At 46.9% G+C, this 19,773-nt stretch overlaps 1 protein-coding gene across 11 annotated transcripts in view; it reads right to left on the bottom strand.

The window, feature by feature from the left end:
* Positions 1-19,773, bottom strand: part of RNF213 (ring finger protein 213) — a 52,429-nt gene that overhangs the window by 14,892 nt on the left and 17,764 nt on the right. For all 11 annotated transcript variants that reach the window (XM_054846223.1, XM_054846227.1, XM_054846228.1 and 8 more), the window contains 23 exons: positions 19,533-19,698; positions 18,685-18,902; positions 17,978-18,118; positions 17,608-17,769; positions 16,027-17,167; positions 14,418-14,611; positions 13,867-14,019; positions 9,546-13,139; positions 8,545-8,681; positions 8,134-8,229; positions 7,582-7,700; positions 6,852-6,974; positions 6,137-6,219; positions 5,162-5,309; positions 4,656-4,791; positions 4,033-4,221; positions 3,430-3,569; positions 2,837-2,991; positions 2,265-2,477; positions 1,697-1,878; positions 777-897; positions 565-665; positions 114-293 (listed from right to left, as the gene is read on the bottom strand). In XM_054846223.1, coding sequence (XP_054702198.1) covers positions 114-293; positions 565-665; positions 777-897; positions 1,697-1,878; positions 2,265-2,477; positions 2,837-2,991; positions 3,430-3,569; positions 4,033-4,221; positions 4,656-4,791; positions 5,162-5,309; positions 6,137-6,219; positions 6,852-6,974; positions 7,582-7,700; positions 8,134-8,229; positions 8,545-8,681; positions 9,546-13,139; positions 13,867-14,019; positions 14,418-14,611; positions 16,027-17,167; positions 17,608-17,769; positions 17,978-18,118; positions 18,685-18,902; positions 19,533-19,698 — 7,892 coding nt within the window. The remainder of the gene's footprint in view (positions 1-113; positions 294-564; positions 666-776; positions 898-1,696; positions 1,879-2,264; positions 2,478-2,836; positions 2,992-3,429; positions 3,570-4,032; positions 4,222-4,655; positions 4,792-5,161; positions 5,310-6,136; positions 6,220-6,851; positions 6,975-7,581; positions 7,701-8,133; positions 8,230-8,544; positions 8,682-9,545; positions 13,140-13,866; positions 14,020-14,417; positions 14,612-16,026; positions 17,168-17,607; positions 17,770-17,977; positions 18,119-18,684; positions 18,903-19,532; positions 19,699-19,773) is intronic.

The following is a 19,773-nucleotide window of genomic DNA, read 5'->3' as shown; positions in this document are numbered from 1 at the left end:
CAGAGTCCCCTCCACCCATTCTGCTCGTGTTGACAACTTCAGAGGTGCAAATCAGAATTTCCTTACACAACCAGCCCCACTGCAACACTTCCACCTTGGGCAGGGTGGAGTACCTGAGCTCCTCAGAGACATTTAAATTAACATCCTCCATGGCAACTCTGCAGTACGGACAATGCATCTGCGCCGGTACTAGCCACATTCTGATGCACTTCTGACAGAACACATGGTAGCAAGGCAGGCAGACTGGATCCTTTGGCTCTCCAAGGCAGATCAGACATGCCTTCAGACCGTATCTGTAATTCAGAAACAGCAATGAACGCAATCGCCTCAATGATGTCTTACCAAACGCCTTTAATAAGATGTTCATCAGCAACTAGACTCTGAGGAGATAATAAAAGACCTGTTGGCTAATGACTTAGCTTCAGGGTGCAGACTAAAATGGAACTTATTGCTCTTCATTTGGCTTCCATTACATTGTATGCAGCACTGCCTTACACCCAGAAATACACTAGCGACATAGGCAATATTCCTACTGGACCCTGCGACTTGTCTCAATGTCACTACCTGTAGAGTCTGCTGCTGACTTCATCCTTACATTGGCACAGCACTTTCATCACTGCAACAAAAGTTGGATGAGTCTTCATGTCTGAATCGTGCTGAAAACACTGCAGAGGAAAAGGACAAAGCCAAATGACTCAGCTCTACTACCCGAGACAAAAAATTCACATGATCAGCAGAAGCAAACAGGGAATAGGTGAAATCACATCTTTGCTTACCTTGGCAAGCAGCAAAGTATATTTTTTCACTAAATTCTCAAATTCTGGCATCAGAGTGTTGATACCAAACAACACGTGTTCTATAAACAGAGACATGGAGAAAACCCGGTTCCAGTAGACTCTGTGGGAAGGAAAGTGTGATTTCAAAAAGTACAATTTTGAGCTCAGAACGTGAATGGAAGCGCAGTATCATGTCATCCTAATGACCTCACTGCTTTTCATGCTCACCGCTACAGCATTTGTGTACTTCTCACGCACCTCCTTGCCTTGCCCTTTTGGTTACGAGCCCTGCTTTTTCTCAAGGACAGAACACGTAACAGCACCTCACAGTGAGCTTACAGCATAGGAGTCTGTCCTGCAGACAGCAGCAGCAGAATTAAGACCACTGCAAAGACCTTCTCACGCCTCTAACTTCTGTATGACGGGAAGTAATTTAAAAAAAAAAAACCCCAACAAACAATAATAATAATCACAATTAACTGCACTTTCTTCCCTTTGGTTAAACTAAACAAGGTCAGTGAGAAACCAGGGTAGCTCTCTGGGCTTGCCTTCCAAGAGACAAGACTCAGTCTTAGATGCAGTGAAGTTCCCCATCTCTCAGGCTTTACACACATGGGATGAGGTGGGGAGACGTTGCTGGTTAACAAGAACCTAATGAGAGCTTTAAATAACCCCTGAACCCAGCTGGAATGCACTGGGTGATACTGCTGTATTTAGAGGGAGAAACTACATGAGATGAGGAAAAAAAAAAAATCTGTTTCTTGATGCTTACTATGTAATTGAGCCTAGTGGGAACCTGGAAAGGTTTGCAAGGTCTTCGTCTGAGAATAGCAGCACCAGAGCAGCTTTCAGCCTGCACTAATATTTTTATTAACAGCTAGGCAAAAGATCAAGATTGTGAGCAGATCTGTGGTACGTACTTGAGTCCTTTTAGCAGCTGACGGCATCGACTCCCACTCCTCTGTAAATCATTCTCTTTACAAAGAAATTCAACTGGCATACGAAGATTCTTCACTTTCTGCAGCCAGATCTCTGGATGGGCTGTCTGCACTTGATTCTCCAGCTCTTCTGCACATGCCATTGCAGCTAATACATCTAAAACCTAGATACACACACAGGGTGTAAGTATAACTCAACAATTGCATTTCAGAATTATTTATGAACCTTGGGCTCTCAATCTGGTTTGCTATAGCATGTGTTGTACTGAATAATGTTCTACTTGATTATCTTAAGCTCTGGAATTCTCATGCTCAGGGCTCAGAACATTAGCACATCCTATTAACTGATGTGAAAGCAGAGTAAACTATTTTAAATCCTGCTAGTAGCAATGATAATATAGCAGATTATTCCTAATACTGAGGATCCTGACTGAGCTTGTGCTTCCCACTTTACTGTTGCTGAAATCCAGAAAAGACTGGACCCCAGCTAATTCAGCAAAGACAGAGGCTGCTAGGGCTGAGGATCACAAATGCCTGGTGGTGACCCTACCATCTCTGAATGTGGTATTTCATATCCTTCCTGGTTAATAAGGTAGTCAACCGCACTGGGGTGCACAGCCAGGATCCTAGAAAAGTTCAGCAGGCGGCTCTTGAACTGATTGTAGCCAAGGTGGACCCAAGGCAAGGATGGCACCGTTTCCTCTCTTCTGGGAGATGTTGCTTTCCATTCCTTTATGCAAGATAAGAATGCAGTTTGCAGACACTGAAAGTTTAGAAAAAAAGTTAAAGTCAGAATTTAAAAAAAACTTTTAGAATTCATTTTGTATTGCAAATCCTGGCAAAACTCTCTGAAAGAAGAGAATCAGTACTTTACAAAGACAGCCTTAAATGATGTGTCAATTTGTATAGGTGCTCCTATGGAAGTGCTTTGCTGAGTCAGGTCTCAGAATTTCAGCAGACATTCAGCATCAAACGCATCTGCTTTGCGGCTACCTTGCTATTAGTCTGTCTCTGAGGGGGATTTTGCCTGAGAAGGCAAGACTGATACAGAAGGGCACGTTCACGAGCATCACGCTCTTCTCTCCATCCAAAGGGTTTCCAGCTCTTGTTCCAGGCACTGACCTGCAGCTCCTCTGGGGAGGACACACCAATGGTCAAGACAATAAAGTCTGTGATATAGCACTGGAAGACCATCTGCCTTTCTTCCTCAGTCAGAGCAGAGATAAATTTTCCCAGTGCAGTTTTCTGGAAGATATCCACAAACTTCTCAGCTTGGTCTGGAAAACAAGAATGCAGAGAAAAGCTGAATATTAGGAGGAGGCTGGGTTTGACACAGCTTCTATCCTAAAGAGACTGACACCTAATTAATCACTGATGCATACAGCACTCCCCTCATACAGAGCACAAGAAGGGATTTGAGGCCAGACCTTCTCAGCCCAGGCACCAGTCGTATTTATGGAATCTCGCCTTGTCATTAACTCTTGGCAATTCCACAGCATTTTGAATACAAGGGCACAGAATACGTGAGAAAGACTAATAGTGAGAAGCACAAAGACAAGCCAGTTGCACAAAGCTCTGCTGGCTCCTATGAGCGCAGAGGGACTGAAGGTGACTCCAGAGTCACAAAAGGGTAGAGGCACAGTAGCAACAAACTGGAGCTAACAGGGCAGGTGGATGGAGATGCTCTGTGTCATGAGCTCAGTCCAGGCTCTTACCCTCAGTGTTTTGCATATATTGAGCTTCCAACCACATCTCATCCAAGTACTCCTTTATCCTCCAGCTGAAGGGCATCTCATTCCCAGCATCAGCAGACACAATCATGTTGTTCTGCACCAGAATGATCCCTGGCTGAGAGCTAGGAGATTAAAAGGTCATTAATGCACTGGGCTTTTGCCTGGGAAACACATTCAGACAAGAGGCAGGAAGCTGCAGAAAGCAAGAAATTAGCCCTAGAAGGGGATGAGGGAAGGGGAAAGAACTGAAGGACTCGTTAATACAGCTCATCCTGCCAACTGTGTAGCATTAGAACTTACTCAGTAAGCGTTCCCCAGCAAAAGGGCTGTAATGGCCGGAGATGTGGGGTCCGAGGGCTGGGTAAGAAGTGTGAGCATGCCAAGAGCTAGAGAGCAAAGCCCAGGAGCACTGGGGATAAGGCAGAAAGAACAGACTTCTGAAGTCACCAAGAACCGCCCTGCTGCCTTTGGCACAGCACAGGGGAGCAACCAGCAGTGTTCATCTCCCGTGTGGGTTTTAAGCCAGTGCTGGGCTGGTCCCAGTGCTGCCAGCCAGCCCTCCTGCTGCTCTCTCCAGTGGCTCACCTGTTCTTACCCACACCGTAAGGGACAGTCAGGAGTTTTGTGTCACTGAAGATGAACATCCACAGGTTTGTCACCCACTCAGCTGCAGGCCTGGCCAACAGCTCCAGATTGCCATTCCTGTCTATGACAGCAATCAGGAGGGCCAGGAATGGAGTGATCACGTTCTGGACTCGCTTCCACAAGGTGTGCCTTTGGGGGCAGAAAGAGACCAAGAAACCCAGAGGGAAGGTGAGCAACAATATCAGCAAATCGGGAGGTGGTCGTCCTGAAAAATTGCTGACATTTGCATGTGAGAAAGTCCTTTAAGCGCTTTTAAGGGGAAAACCCACCACCAACTAAAAGACCTACACTTCTCTCACTCGTGGCTTGCCGGTAATCCCGCTGTTCCGCTCAACGCACTTGTGCATTCATGCATTCCTGTCCGCTACAGCCCATTTGGCTCTACGTCACCCTCCCTCAGGAGCCAGGAGAGGACAAAACTGCCTTCGGAGAGTTTCCAGCACAGACTGGAGACTGACACTGCAAATGTTCAGGTTACACAAAACTGCTGTCTGCTGCACAGCTGCCATTCGCAGACTTTTCTTGGAAGCCTGCAGGTTACAAGATACTGCTGCTGTCCTCACCTGAAGGTGCCTGCCTCCTGGAGAGCACTGAGGTTGGAAGCCTCCCGAAGCACCCAGTTTTTTGGGTGAAAGGAATTTTCTTCTTGCTTCTTCAAAAGGCTGTAGAGACGAGCCTTTGTTATCTTCAGGAAAGAGGCTAGAAAACAACAGGGAACTTGCATTTTTCTCTTCTATTGGCATTGGACCCAAACCCAAATATTACACCAAGCACAGCATTTCATAATTCTTTCAATAATTGGCCAAGGGGAAAAAGAACAGCCACCAGAGCTAGCACATCCAGAGAAAAAGCCACAACCTGAACTCCAGGAAAAGCCCTACAGCCATTGAAGGAGTGACAAGACTGGAGCAGACACACACACACTCTTGGGAGATTCCCTGGGAGATCCACTTGTCTATGCTACAGCAAGGACCACTAACCTTTGGGTCCCCAGTGAATTAACTTAACAGGTTTTGATGGTCCCCTAGATGCTCAGGGACACTACCTTCTGCAGCCAGGAAGCACATACCTTTCAAGTCATCCTCTTGGGACAGAAGGCCAAGGAGAATCTTAATTCGCTTTCTGCTTCGACTAAGATCTTCATTTTGGTCCTGTAGCATCCCCACGGCACTTTGTATGCAGGTCCTCAGGAGTACAGTGGTGTCCAGGATTTCACCCTTCCCAGGAACAGCATGAAAACAAGTTCATTACACTTCAGTTTTACACCCTTGCCCCCAACACATCCCTCTTAAAACAATTATAGTGCTCTCTAGAAAGGGCCAGTCCCCCTGGCATCCCACATCCCAGTTTTCCTCTCATCTCAGGCTGCAAATCTAAGTTCTTCTTTTGGTATCAAGTACACGATGCAACTTCTGTGGCCCTTTCAGATTGGCATGCCCACAGCATTTGTATAGACTCCTACAGGGGAAAAATTCAGCAGTTCAGGGAAAACAGTGGAAATGATAAATGTGACTAGGGAAAATATGCCCTCCCTGGGAGATGCTGAGGCACTACAGGGGCAAAAGCCACATGCAGTCACCCTTGCACTGGGCATCCTCCAGCTGATGCTCTCAGGGGAACATGAGCCAGTCTGAACATGGCTGCACCACAGCAAAGTCCACAGCCAAGTCCAGCATGGCTTTAAAGGCACGCCTCAGCCAGAAAGCACCAACAGCTGGAGCCGCAGGCTCAGAATCACAGTTCTCAGCTTCAGGGTGTAGAAAGATAACAGACGCTTTTAAAGATGATTTTTAAAAAGTTAGGAGCATGAAATGACTACGGAATTGGAGAGTCCTCAGAATGGTTTACTACTTTAGTGATGCTGATTTTGACTGGGCAGCAGGGGGAGGAATTTGTGTCTGATCATTAACATTCATGATGCAAATAATACTCCTGATGAATTTCAAGTGAATGGGGACAGAAAAGGTGTGCTGTACCTACGGATGACAGAGAGCAAAGAGCCATATCAACAGCTGAGAAGCAAACAAATGTATTTGGAACCGACCTCACAGTGCTCTGCTTCTGGCACTGATGTTTCAACCTCCACCATGTTTTCCTCCTGTTCTCCATTCACAGGCAGAGCTGCAACTAAGGTGTAGAATTTTTATTAGAAAGAAGCAGTACACTACTGCATCCGTCAGATAAGAGTTTATTTAGCAACTGCATCCCAGAGCAGCAGAACATCTGTCAGAGATCCATTATCACCCGCATGAGTAGCTGAGATCCACCTCTCTAAACACAGCTACAGCTGCTAGGGCTGTCAAGCTTCATGCAGCAAGAACTGGAAGAAATAAAATGCTCAGAGCTAATGCACTAAGCTCTACCAGAATCCTGTAAGGCGTTATGATGAAAAAGTGTAAGAAAAAACTGAGGGGAAAGTCTTTTCTAACCTTCCTACAGGTTTAGCACAGCCTCCTGCGTCAAGACTGAGCACTCAGGGTGTTGAGCAGTGCAAATACTGCATTTTTTGTCACAAGAAAAAGGGAAAACTACTAAATTAACTTACTTGATGACCCAAAGTTGCAGTAATGAACTAAATACAAATACAAGTTGGTAGCCATGTGGTGACCCCCGCAAAAAACAGATGCTGAGCAGGGAAAATCATTAGATGCATTGTACCAGCCATAAGTTCCACAAGCACCAAGTCTGGGAACCGCATCTCCCCTTTTCCCCACCGGCACATCAACACCACTGGCTGGCACAGCCAGCATGCAGCTCACCTTTGGTTTTACTGGAATCCTCAGAGAACAGCTGGCTGATGGTGAGGTTCTGCAGGGCAGTCATATCAGAGATCATGTCTTTGGATCTGCGGAGATCGTCTATATGCACCGACTGCCACAGTCCTAAACACAGAGAACAGGAAAAAAAAAAAAAAGAAAAAGATCATTTCACATCTGCAGCATGCTCTTCTAGAAGAGCTTCCTGAGAATCATCTCCCAGTACCTGTAGGCTAGCAGTTCACATTCAGAGTTTGCTTACTCTCACTTCTTGATGGGAAAGCAGCAATTTGCTTTGAACATGTGAATGCATGCTACCCTGACTGACAGGACGTGCACACTACTGGGGCTTTGAGGCTCTCGGAACCCAGCGCACACAGCAGGAACCTGCTGCTGAGAGCAGAACACGTAAGCACGTACTCAGGAACCTCCTGGAGGACAACACGCCAATGCCATTAGCATTGTGTGTGTTTGCTGCTCTCCAGCTGACTAGAAAGAGGACTCATCTGTCAGTGGGCAAGGCAAGGTGCTCTCACACAAGAGACGAGGACTCCAAGGTACTGGCCCCCCAGGGGCAGTCCCCGTGGGTAAAGGAAGCAGCTCTGACAACCCACAGGACACACCAAGTCCAAATTTTAAGCATTAAAAAGGAAGGTGAACAAAAGAAATGTTGCTCTGGTGTGTTTGCGTGAAGCCAGTTGAAGAGTGCAGAGCGACAGATGGCCAGACCCACCTCCATGGAAGCCCACGTAGGACGTTCCTCCTTCCACCCGGGAAAGCTTCATAATAAAGTAAACAAAGACGGAGACTTCTCCCAGGTCCGCCTTGTTGATTTCATTAACAACAGTGTATCTACAACAAAGAGGAAATGCTGCTGGCAGATCAAAGACAGATGAAAGTTCACGGCCGCAAGTCTTCCCTCTGTAAGAGAGGGTACGTTTCTTCCCCCGTACAGACAGGAGTGATTCGCTCGCCCCAGCCTGCCACCTCTAGCTATGCCTCGAATGGTCACCCTGATCCTCAGCTCTTCAGGACTTCTGCAGCCAATGGCAAGAACTCATGCTTCAAAGGGATTATCTGGCAACTTGACTCAGCCTAGTTTATTTTGACTTGGGTTATGGGTTATTTGAAGTACAATTGGTGCTTCTAGATTCATTCCATTACAGAATAAACAAAGGATTAGACATTCCTGATTCTGAAATCCCCAGAACAGCACTAATAATTAAATGGGGGTGAGGAGCCACCAAGCAGAAGCTAGCTGGGAACCACTTCACACTTGACTTACTTGGCTGAGGCGATGAGCTGGGCATTTTGAGAGTCATCTTCAAAGTCTGTCTGAATAATAAGGACTTTATTTCCTGGTGTGGCATCAAGGAAATCTCTGAAGAGTGAAAGGGGATTTAAAAGTCACTAAGTGTAAAAACAAAACATCAAAGACTGTAGAAGTAGTCAGTCCACATTAGCTTTGGCTGCTGCAGGCAGGAGGAGAGATTAAAACCTATAGGGTTGGTATAACTTCAAAACCCAGGCTCAGTATGATGGAGCTCATGCAGCTTGCACCGAGCCAGCCCACTGTTCAGCACAGCACGGCCTCGTGCCTCCCTTCTCCGTATGGGTTACTCCAAATGCTCTGCCCACACATCTTCCACCCAGATGACAGCCTGCTCAGAGCGGGCTAATGCACAGCCAGACTCACCGGATGCACTTCAGAAACGAGTACTCCGTGTCAAACTGCTGCAGGAACAGGATTTGAGGCCTTTGTGCTTTACCCTGCACTTCTGTCTCCAGGCAAGCAGTGTCAGCACTGGTGAGAAGCCTCGAGAAGGTGGTGACCTGGGAGTGCAAGATGTAGGTTTGCTCTTTGCTTAGGAAGGCAGTAGAGACTTACTCATCTATGCTCCCAGATGCTGGTAACTTGCTGCAGAGCTGGACTGCACCCTAAAAAACCCATTTATTTGGTCTGCCAGTAGGCAAAGGGTCAACATGGGCTGTTAGACCAACCCAGGGCCGCTGCTGAGTAACTGGACGCACTGACTCTTGGTGCTGCCAGAGATGGGGCAGCTGAGACGGGGCAGCCAAGGCTTTCAGAAGGGTCTCGTGAAGCTCCGCAGCGTGCTTTCCCTGCTAGGCTGCCTTCCCTGCAGCACTCGTGGAGCGGCAAGTCCAGCCCCAAGAGAAAGCACATTGTCTCCATGCGAGGCAGAGGAGGGAGAAGATCTCCAGCCAATCTCAGCCAAAGTTCTTTAGCTTTGGTACTAGGCAAAAGTAAACCAGAGGTATTCCCATTAAAGGCTCACAAGATCTCTGGCTGTTTGTGGCTTAGCTGGGTAAGCCTTTTGCATCTTTAAGACCAGAGGCAGACACAAAGAAATGAAGTTCAAAGGCTCCTGACAACTTTTTCTGCAGCCAGTTTTGCTGGCTGTGTATGTGGAGACAGAACTACTTTCAAAGTAGAGAGATGCATCAGCTGCCCAAACTCCCTTAAAACCCCTGCTTGCCAGGGAGCATCAAATACTGCTTCACGCACAGCAGATGCAACCCCATACCTGCTGAACCACCCACTTCAGCACATCTGGGCACCAGGCAGCGCGGCTGTTCGCAAGTCTGCCCAGGTGCAGCCCTAATGCAGCCCTGGCAGATAAACTAAAAACCTCAGCACAGGCTGGGGGCGTTGAGAGGGCTCTGCAAGACACTCACCTCTGTAAAGACCGTTTGGTGCCCAGCCTCAACGTGGACGTGAGCTCGGAGGAAGTCTGCAAAAGACGTGTGTTGCTGCTGCTTGAAGTATATATTGGCCAGAGAATCTGCCATAAACAAGCCCACCGAGTTGCAGAGGCGGATCACAGAGTCCGGGGTGGCACAGTTTAGCAGAGCCAGCTGGGCTTCTCTCTTCACGCAAGACATGAGTTCACTAGGAGAACATACTGGTTTCAGCCTTTCCGTTGTCTGCAGGACCACCGAGGCACAGGTATTGGAGTGGTAGCCCACAAACACATCGGAAGGGCTGTATTTCTGCTTGCTTATGAAGTGCTCTCCTGTATTGGCTGCAGTGAATTCATGCACCCACTTCTTCAGCTCCTTCACGGTTTCTCTTTGCCTGTTGTCCAGGACGGTACTGATATCCAGGTAGTGCTTCTCCAGCCTGTTGATCAGTGGGATGGGAAAGTGCTTATATACCACATCTTTCTCCTCGATGACTATCAAACGGAACTTCGGGTGCACTCGGCACTTCACCCGGTGGGTGCCCAGTCCCAAATCAACGTACTTCTGGCCAGCAAGGTACACGTAGTATTGGTTGAGGGCATCGTAGAGGCTTTCGTAAAGGTTTTGCAAGTTGAGGAGCACAACCATTTGGCCAGTTTCCATGCAGACCTTCACACGGTTGATGTTCCTGCATATCTGGGTATACTCTTGGTCCTTAGGGAAACTGGAGCCAAAGATAATTTCTGGCTGTTGCCGGGCAGTAAAAAAAACTTGCTGGAGGATCTGCAGCGCTGCATAATTCTCAGTCAACACAAGCAGATACCTGCAATCACCATCCTGACCACTACTGTAAATGTTTTGTTGTACCAGCTCAATTCTACTGATATCACGAGCATGTATTTCTCCTTTTTCTGGTAACTGTGAGGTGAATACTTCCAAGGCATTGACATCATCTTTGCCACCGAAGTTACGAAGAACAACTTCAGCTATGTCTTGAGGTGTCGGATCACTTTTGGAGCTCTTAGCTAAGGCAAAAAACATCTTTATGAGGCTGTAGTAGTCACGCAGACCAAAGAACTCCCTGTCTTGGGCCTTGCAAATTTTTTCATATGCATCTGCAAAGTGACAAAAATACGGTTCGACCTTCTGCAAAGCCACTCGTGCTGAGCGACAAATCCCCTTTGCACTTTCTATAAGTTCTTCTTTGCTAGGGTCACCACGTGAGACAAAGATGCCTCGATTCATTTTGGCAGGGTCCAAAGCCCAGTTGGAAATCCCGATGAAGCCAACCTTTTTGTGAGGAAGAGGGACATCATCTATGCAGCCATCTTCCAAAAGTGGATGCAAAGTCTTCAACGGCATTTTGAGAGAGTCTTCTGCCAGCCCAATCTCATCCAAAACCACCACTGAGACATACTCCTCCAAGTTCTTCCCTTCCTGGAATCGAGCACAGTGCTTGAAAGTGCCTATGATTCCCTCGGGAGTGGAGAGGGGGCTGCACTGAAAAGACACAAGATGGACCTGCTTCAGGTCCTTGAACAAATCTGAATGAGCTGCTTGGCCCTGCATCGCATCAGCCACAATGGTTTTCGCAAGGGATTTGGAGCTCCCAGGCTTCCCCACAAGAAAAAGAGGGATTTTCAACTCAATGCAGATGACCATCATAAAGACATTTTCCTTCAAGGCCAAGTTTCTTGCTATGGTATCTCGGAGGCGCACACCACTCAGGAATAAGTCCTGCACCAGGGAGATTTCTTCCAAAATCTTTTTCTGGGTATCATAAGGTTTTGGAAGGACCTGGCTGATAGCACTCCTATATGCCTCCTTCTTTTCCAAGGATGCATGATAACAGACCCCAACTGCCAGCACTAAGGACCAGATAACGTCGTTTCTCTCAACCGTGCTCTTCGGAGCTCTCTTCTCAGCAAGGTACTTCTCCAGTTCTCTCAGCAGTAGTTCACTGTGCTTGTGAAACCACTTGAAAACTTCCATGCAACGCTCCACATCCCGCAGGCTGACAAAGCTGCATTCATCATCCCTCTGCCTCATGTATTGCTGGGAAGCAAAAAGCACTTCTGTCATTACCTCTGCTTCAAACTGCCTCACTGGGACGTGTTCAGTAACTCTCTGCACAATCTGCTGTATGTACATCTTTTCAGTTAAGTTGTTCAGCTGCCCAAAATCCCACACTAATGGGATCATGCTGGGTGGGAGGGCATGGACCCGGTACACAAGCTGTCTCAGTGGAATAGATCCAAGCTTATCTTTCGTCTCATCTGCTTTGACACGGTAGCCCAACCCAGCTAATTCCAAGCGTTGAATCATCTTTGGTGTGTGCTTACGATAAGGGTTGCAGGCTGCTATGATCTGCAAGCCAGAGTAAGAGGCCAAAGGCTTCCCCTGTACTGTGCGGTCACACAGAACTTCCTTGATGCTGCTTACAGCCTCCGTTGTGTTGGCTTCATCGAAAAAGAGGACTGTGTCCAACCCGTGCTGCTCCTTATTGGTTTTAGCAAGGGCTTCTGCTTCTTTGATCCTGGCATAAATCATCTCTGCAGTAGTGCCTCCATGAACCTTTACAAGCTTCATGTTCTCTATCTCTATGTAGCTTCTGCGCAGCTTGCACAGAAACTTTATAAGTCTGGTTTTCCCACAGCCCGTTTCTCCCATGATGACAACTGGGATGTTACATCTGAATCGCATCTCAATAGCCAAGATTTTTAGCATATTGTCTGTTGTGAGTTCGTATGTCTCATCAGGGTCTATTACCCAGGGGATTCCCAAAACCATGCAAAGCTTCTCTAGCTTCTCATGACGAGGCAACTGATCAAATTGAATATTGAAGGGAACTCTTTGGAGTAACAGGCCATTGTACAACTGTGAAGTCATGACATTTCTCTTGATAATGCTGCCATTCAAAGGATTAATGGCATCAACACTGCCACTGCCATTAGGCTGAAAGTGGAAGCCAATGAATGTCATGGACACGCGATCTTCATTGAAAAACAAATACGGATGAGGCTCAGACTCCCACTTCTTCCGAATGTGGAAAGGAAGAAGATCTTCCTCTGCAACGTTCTCCAGGTTGAAGGACTGCCTTCCTGAACTTTGATCAGAAATGTTTAGGGACGGTGTTGCAAAATCCCTTGCCATTAAAATCATGAAGGTAACGACAAAGTTTTTGAAACCTTGCAATGTGTCCTGGACAAAGTCAGGGTTGCAAAAGACAGAAGCTTCACAATCTTGCAACTGGACATTGAGAAACCATGTGAAGTTTCGGAGTTCTGACCAGGAGGGATCTGCAATCCCGCAGTGCAGGAGGAACTGCTGCAGGCATTCTGCCGGGCTGCCTTCCACAGAGTGTGCTTTGTAACAGAATGTGTCCAGATTGTACCCCTGGTCAAATCTTTTCAGATACTGGAAAGGTCTTTGGAAAGCCTCACTGCAAAATTCCTCCTCGTCCATTCCTGGGTCTGAAACATCCCCAGACTGGTTCCCAAGTGTCTCCATTTCTAGTACTTCCTTGGGAGATTTGCATGTTACTTTAGGGAACACATCAAAGAAATTAAACTTCTGACTCGCTGACATCTGGAGTCAAGGAAAAGAAAATATGTCATCACAAAGCTGTAGCCCTAAAATTCAGTTTATTTAATCTGTGCTTAACAGTATTGTTGTCTAAAATCACAGACCTAAGTAACAGCAGCTAGCCTGTACAACCGTGACACTTTTTCCCCTGTGCATCACTTCTTCAGCTTAAAGTGCATCAAAACAATTTATCATATTTTCTCCTACATTCTCCATCCTGTAACATTAGTCCTTTGTTAACTCCAGCCCCTTCTCAGTGCTCCCTCAAAGAAAAAGAAAACTAAACCCAAGAAACTTGGATTATTTATCAACAACAACTTGGGTTGTTGTTATTTATCCCTGTCACTTGTACACTCTGTTCTTATAGCTGCATATAAATATTCTAGTACTTTCAAACATGCAAAGTAATATGAGGAAGATTAGATTTTGCATTTTTATATTTCCTATAAATGTTATAGTGGGGCCAGTGAGACTTGGACTAACAGGCCTTCAGAAATTACCAGCCCATGAAAACCACAACAGGTATCATTTACTGTCTAGTTTTAACATCACTTTGTACAGCACCAGGGACACCACTTGGTAACGGAGACGCACAGTACACCCCAATACAAACAGGGAATCTCTGTGTTGTTTACGGTTATAGTCTCTACAATTCATGTGCAGTTATATACAAACATATGTGCAAAATGACTGAGAAATTCAAAGAAATCAAGTATTGCTGTGTACGTACATGTCTTGCTGTTTTCTTTGGCACTGGTGATACCTCAAGGATTTCAATGATATACAAATGGCACTTCTGTCGTAGCCACATATTTCCATTACTGTGTGTAAGATACTGCAAAACCAACAGCTTGAATAGAAACTCTGGGATTCCACTTTGTACCTATCACAAGAAAAGACACAAAAGCATTTCCTCTATATTTACTCACCATAACTTCACAGAATCATAGAACAGCTGAGGGTAGAAGGGATCTCTGGAGATCATCTTGTCCAACCTCCCTGCTCAAAGCAGCTCAGCTGGAGCAGGCTGCCAAGACCATGTCCAGTCAGGTTTTTAATATCTCCAAGGTTGGAAACTCTACAGCTTCTCTGGGCAACCTGTTCCAGAGTTCAACCACCTTGATGGTAAAGAGTTCTTTATGTTACTGACTTACACAATAATTAGAAAACACGTCCTAGTGAAATGGCTTACTAAGAAACAAAAAGCTTTAAAGAAACAACTTCTGCAAGGATCCACACAGAACTTTTAGGACAAGGGACCTGTGGGAGGGATGTACTTACTGAAGAGGTGATATCAAAATGGAATATCATGGGCTTTGTCTGGTGTTTCTTCTTCAGAAAAGGCAGAAGAGATTTTATCACTTTATCTTCATCCACTTCTGGTTCAATTAGTCTGATGGTTTTCAGAAGTTTTGTATAGTCAGGCTGCTCTGCTTGCAGTCTCTCATGTAGCCTCTTCACATACAGTGATTTCCCTGTTATCATAAAAAACACCAAAAGAATCAAAGCCATCGATATCGAATACATCATAATAAGGTCATAAGCATTTGATTTCCTTCTTTCTGTTAAGTGCCCTATCCTCTGAGATCTCTGAAACTTCCTAAAAGGTATTCCAGAAGAAGAAAGCCTAAATCTTGAGGCAGTGCCAATGACTTGGGTTTGCTCTTTGCGGTTGGCTGTAGTCCGCATCTGCTGTTCCCCAGATTAACAGGGGCGGAAGACTGTTCCATGTCCACTGCCTACATCCCATCACACCCTTTATGCTACGTAGTGCAGGAGCTGGCTGTGGTAGATTCGTTCCACAAGAACTTCCCAGTTGTGGGTGTCTGGGTAAAGCTGTCTCTTCCAACCTTTTGGAAGCTCCAAAAGGTTTGTAATGCAACAACAACGAAGTGGGTTTACGTAGCTTTCCAGATTGAAGCTAAGGCAGCAGCCATTCACAGATAACACCCCAGACCTGCCCTGGGTTTCTGAAGTTTGACAAAGGATGCAATTTGTTGCCAAAACTGTTTTGGATTTTCTCACTAATCCCTGGAAAATAATGTAGCACACTTTCCCTTTTAAGACTGACCTTTCCATTGGGGTGGAACTCTATCAAAGCCCAAGAATGGCTGCTGTAAGGAAAAAGCAAGGTCTGATGTTGCTTCTGTGTGCATGCACTAGAAGTACTTCAGACTCAAAGCTTACACAAGACAGCCAAAGCACTTCCTGGACTACCAGTCTCTAACGGGACAACAGCCGAGGAACAGGGTAAGAACACAGCTGACACAGCGACTCTTCCCCAGTATTTCTGAAGCTCAGGAACTCCTATGTCAGAGATAGCACCTTTGTGTTTAACAGCCCTTGATGGATGTTTCTCTCCCAACTGTATCTAATCACTTTTTAAGCCTGCGTAAAGCTTTGGGTTCCACAATTTAACTAAGCGCTGTTTGAAGAGCCACATTCTTCTGTTTGCTTTTCAGCCTGCCAAGTAGTTTTACTTAATGCCCTCTAGCTTTTTCCATTAAGAGACCACCAACAATCGTTTCCTATGCAAGAAAAACAGTCAGGCTTTACAACCCTTGTCCTATCTCACATATATTTTCCTGCAGGTGTATTTTAACCTCAGGAGGTCAGATTCATCTTATCCAGCATCAGCTATCTAGTTTACATTAATGATGTAAGTCAGTAGAAGGAGGCAGGTGTCAGATTAGCAAGAAGAACCATCTCCAGAGATGCCTATCTCAGGACAAGACGAGCTGTCCTTACAGCTTTCACCTCACTCCACTGACTACAGTTTGAATCATTCTTTTTGACTAGATGCTTGTGACTTGGGCAGAAAACCTGGCAAGGTGAACCCCACTCTGGTTTTTAACACTCAGCAGACCCCATTTAGCGTGTGACATCTTACCCACACCAGCTCTTTTGGAGGAGACAATCCCAACACACATATTGTCCTTGAACACAGAAGCAGCTGAGTCTGAAGGCTGAGCGACTCTGTAGTGGTGCTGAAGGTATCGCTGGATTTCAGCTAATTGCCTCTGGGGTATCATGTGCACTTTGTACTGGCTGAAGACAGAAGGGATGTAGCTGTGCTCCCTCTCACAGTTGCACAGAATGATGAGGCGATAGGCGCTGTTGTAGTGCTGCAGGTGCTGGAAGAGCTCCTCTGCTCTGCAGCTGACATCGTAACTCAGCTCATCTGCGTACAGCATGGTGTAAATTTTCTCTCCTTCGCTGCAGGGAATGAGGCACCTCCTGAGAAAGAGCCCCACTTGCTCAGCAGTGGTCTGAGGAGTGCATAGGAGAACTTCATCAAAAGTGGGAAGGGGCTGGTTGGGGCTGTTCATGTAAATAGCCAGAGCAGATGTGAGCACCTCAGAGCGAGGGCACGTGATGAGGTTGGGCTGCCCAACATACAGAAGGTCCCGTGGAAATTCTCGTGTCACATGCTCTCTCTCCCAGCTGGCCAGATTCTTCAGCCACTCACCAAGCGTATCAATATCTAGGCAGTTGGGAAGGAAGGAGCCCATGTTGCCCATGTAGCACTCCCAGATGTACTTCAGCTGTGCAGACAGGTCCTTCTCCCCGTCCAGCATCACTTGCAAGTCCAAAATAGCCTTCCTTGACCTGGGAGGCACCTCATTCCTGGAGGCTCTCAGGACATCCTGCTTGGTGCAGTTGTGTTTTAGGAACGAAAGCATCATCAGGGCACCCTGGCTGGGCATCCTCTGCCCCAGTTCTGTGCACAAATAGACCAGCTGCTCAGCGGTGTAGTAGTTCAGGTAGAAATGCTGGAATCGTTTTTCATACATGAAGCTTTTCCAACTCTCCAGGAAACTCTCCATTGTCTTGCAGAGGCCTGGGAGCACAACTGCCATATCTCCTTGCCCTTCTAGCACTGGGATCGGTCCCAAAGAGAAGTCTATAAGAACACACGATTCTCCTTTGGGCGAGCAATACACTTGAGCAAGCCAGGAGCGGAAGAGCATGTTCCCAGCCGAATAAAGGTCTATAAAGGCCTGTGCAAGTCTTTGGACATTGGAAAAGATCTGTGTGGGGATAGAGGAGACATAAAACTAAGCTGTTTTACCAAGACAAGTCCCAGTCATGAAACCACAGGACAGACTTTGAATCAAAATAAAGGCATTGGTCCCAAGCCAGGTGTGTCAGGCCTTGTAAAGTAACAAAAGACTCTTGTGGCTTTTTAACACCAGTATGCCCAGGAAGCCAGTAAGGAACCCCCAGCTTGCTACGAAAGCACAGCAACTCTCCCACCAGGAGCATCCCCAGTGGAGCCAGAGGATGAGCATACCAGTCCACTGTCCAGTCTCCAGCTTAGTTCCACCTTAACAGGGAACCAAAGATCTATCTGCCTGCGACTATTTGTCCCCAGCAACTCAGCTGTAAACCACAGGCCTAAAAGCTGATATTCAAGGCAAAAGGCAACCCCAGCCTCAACATCAGTAACCCACTGGGTTTGAAATCTGACCTCAGAGAACTTCTCCACCTCCAAGCCTTGCTCTCCCTTTGTTGACATAAGCATCAGTTTGTTCTGCAGTTCACGGAGCTCTGCCAGAGAGTATTTCCATGATGCCTCATTATCCCCAGAGCTCCCTGGGAGGGTGAAGCGCAGGACATTGTCCAAAGAAATCTGCCAGAGAATAAGTTGTTAGCACTGATGCACACTGAGGTTCCACTCCTGAGGCAGTGCTAAGCCCAGCAAGGGGAGCACTTAGGAGGCAGCAGCCCCCAAAAACGAACTATGCAAAGTGGGAGAAAAGCCACAGCACATTTCTGACAGTCACCGACACGACAGCAGCGTTATCTGCAGGAGGGGAGGGAAAGCCAAGCAGCCTCACCTTTTGGCCATCAGCTGGTGCTCTGAGAACATATATTCCTCTGCTGTTGATGGCAGCTGCCAGCGACAGCGATGACAGCTCCACAGACCCGTGGCTCTCTTTCACTGTTTTCAACCACTCTAAGTGTTGCGCTGAAGCACGCTGTGGAAAGAAGAGAAGACATGGCACAGCCCTAATTGCTCTGACTTGGCACTTCTTTCCAGGGTTACATCTGTGTCTGGGACAAACAGCTTGGGCTAGCATAAAAGTTTCAGGATGGGGAAGGAAGAAAGGAATGGCTACTGCCCACAGCCTGATCCTCCTGCACAGCTATTCTTTACCAACACCATGGGAGGCTGAAGAAACAGAGCCCACAGTGCTTCAATGCCTCTTGCTATAGAAACGTGCCCTGCTGCAGAGAATAAGAGTTCCCAGCCATCTGCCTTCCCTCTTCTGCATCATCATTCAAACTCTTGCAAGAGTGAAGCTACACCACGTCACACCTGAAAGCCTTAGCAGTGCTCTGGAGAAATCTGTGCTACACCAGTTACGGTTGCTGCAGTGAATTTTTGTGCCACTGAAACATAAGATATTTTTCTTCCAGTAACGAGAGCTGCTGTCATATCCCCACACAAGTGCAATTTGCCCTGTGCAGTCAATCTTCCAGCCACCCTTGGAAGGCAGAAACTCAAGCAGATGCAGAGAGGACCTGCTCCAGCAGAACTCACCAGTTTCTTGGGAAGATTCTCATCACTGTCCAGGGCTCGCCACAGCTTCTTCAAGCAGCGCATGAAGTCCTCGAACCCCGACTCTTGCCTGAGCTCATAGAGCAGGGAAGAGTAGCCATGCACAGTGTCATGGAAACACGCCACACGGTCCACATCCATGTCATTCTCCCCAGCAGAGATGGATGCCAAGTCTACAAATACCTTCAGCTCATTTATATCTTAAATGAGATAAACATATGAATAAATGACAGATGAGGGAGCTTTAACACAATTCCACATCACCACTTTATGCAGAAAGAATGCCTTTGAACAGCATCTCCTGTGCAACTTCCCTCCACCCATCCGGCCAGCAACTTCACCAGGTGGTTCATCTGCATTAGTGGCATCCTTGGCCCTGGGCTTTTCTCTGCATCACCATGAACAGCAGATTCACAGCCAGGATGGAAGCAGCTCAAAGGGTGTGTGTCGCCATGCATGCAAGACAACTTTGCTGGCAGACACACAACTAATCGGACTGCTGCCAATCTGTTAAATGGATGGCCTTGTTCTCTTAAATAACTGCTCTGAACTGAGTAGTAGCAGCTACTACAACCCTTCAGACCAAGCCCAGCTATCGGGCAGGGTAGCTACTCTGTGCTGCACGAGACTACAGTGGCACGGGCATGTTTAAGGGACTGCTTCACAGCATATCCCACACCAAAACCTGTAAGAGATGCTTGTAACTCTCAATACCAGAAGCTGTGAAGGCATAAAGCAGATGGGTCAGGGACACGGCATCCTTCTGCCCCCACACAAACGGGCATCCCTTCTAGTACTAGCTGCCCAATTCCTGGGTGAGCAGCACACACCTTTCAGTGCTTCTCTGACCCAGCAGACAAACTCCTTCTGCTGGGCCAGTTCCTTCAGACACCCACGACGGTTCACAGTGATCCCCTGCAGCAGTCTCTTGGCATGCATAAGTTCAGGGCTGATGGAGTCCAGCTTTTGTGTCTTGTATGATTCAAGCTTTTCTGTCTACAAAGCAAGCAGTGCAAACAAACATTCAGTCTGGAAATGGGAAACAGGAGCCGTTCTCCAGCAGGGAAATGA

Source organism: Grus americana, chromosome 18 (assembly GCF_028858705.1).
Source record: "Grus americana isolate bGruAme1 chromosome 18, bGruAme1.mat, whole genome shotgun sequence".
NCBI lineage: Eukaryota > Metazoa > Chordata > Aves > Gruiformes > Gruidae > Grus > Grus americana.
This window is presented reverse-complemented; position numbering and strand designations above follow the sequence as displayed.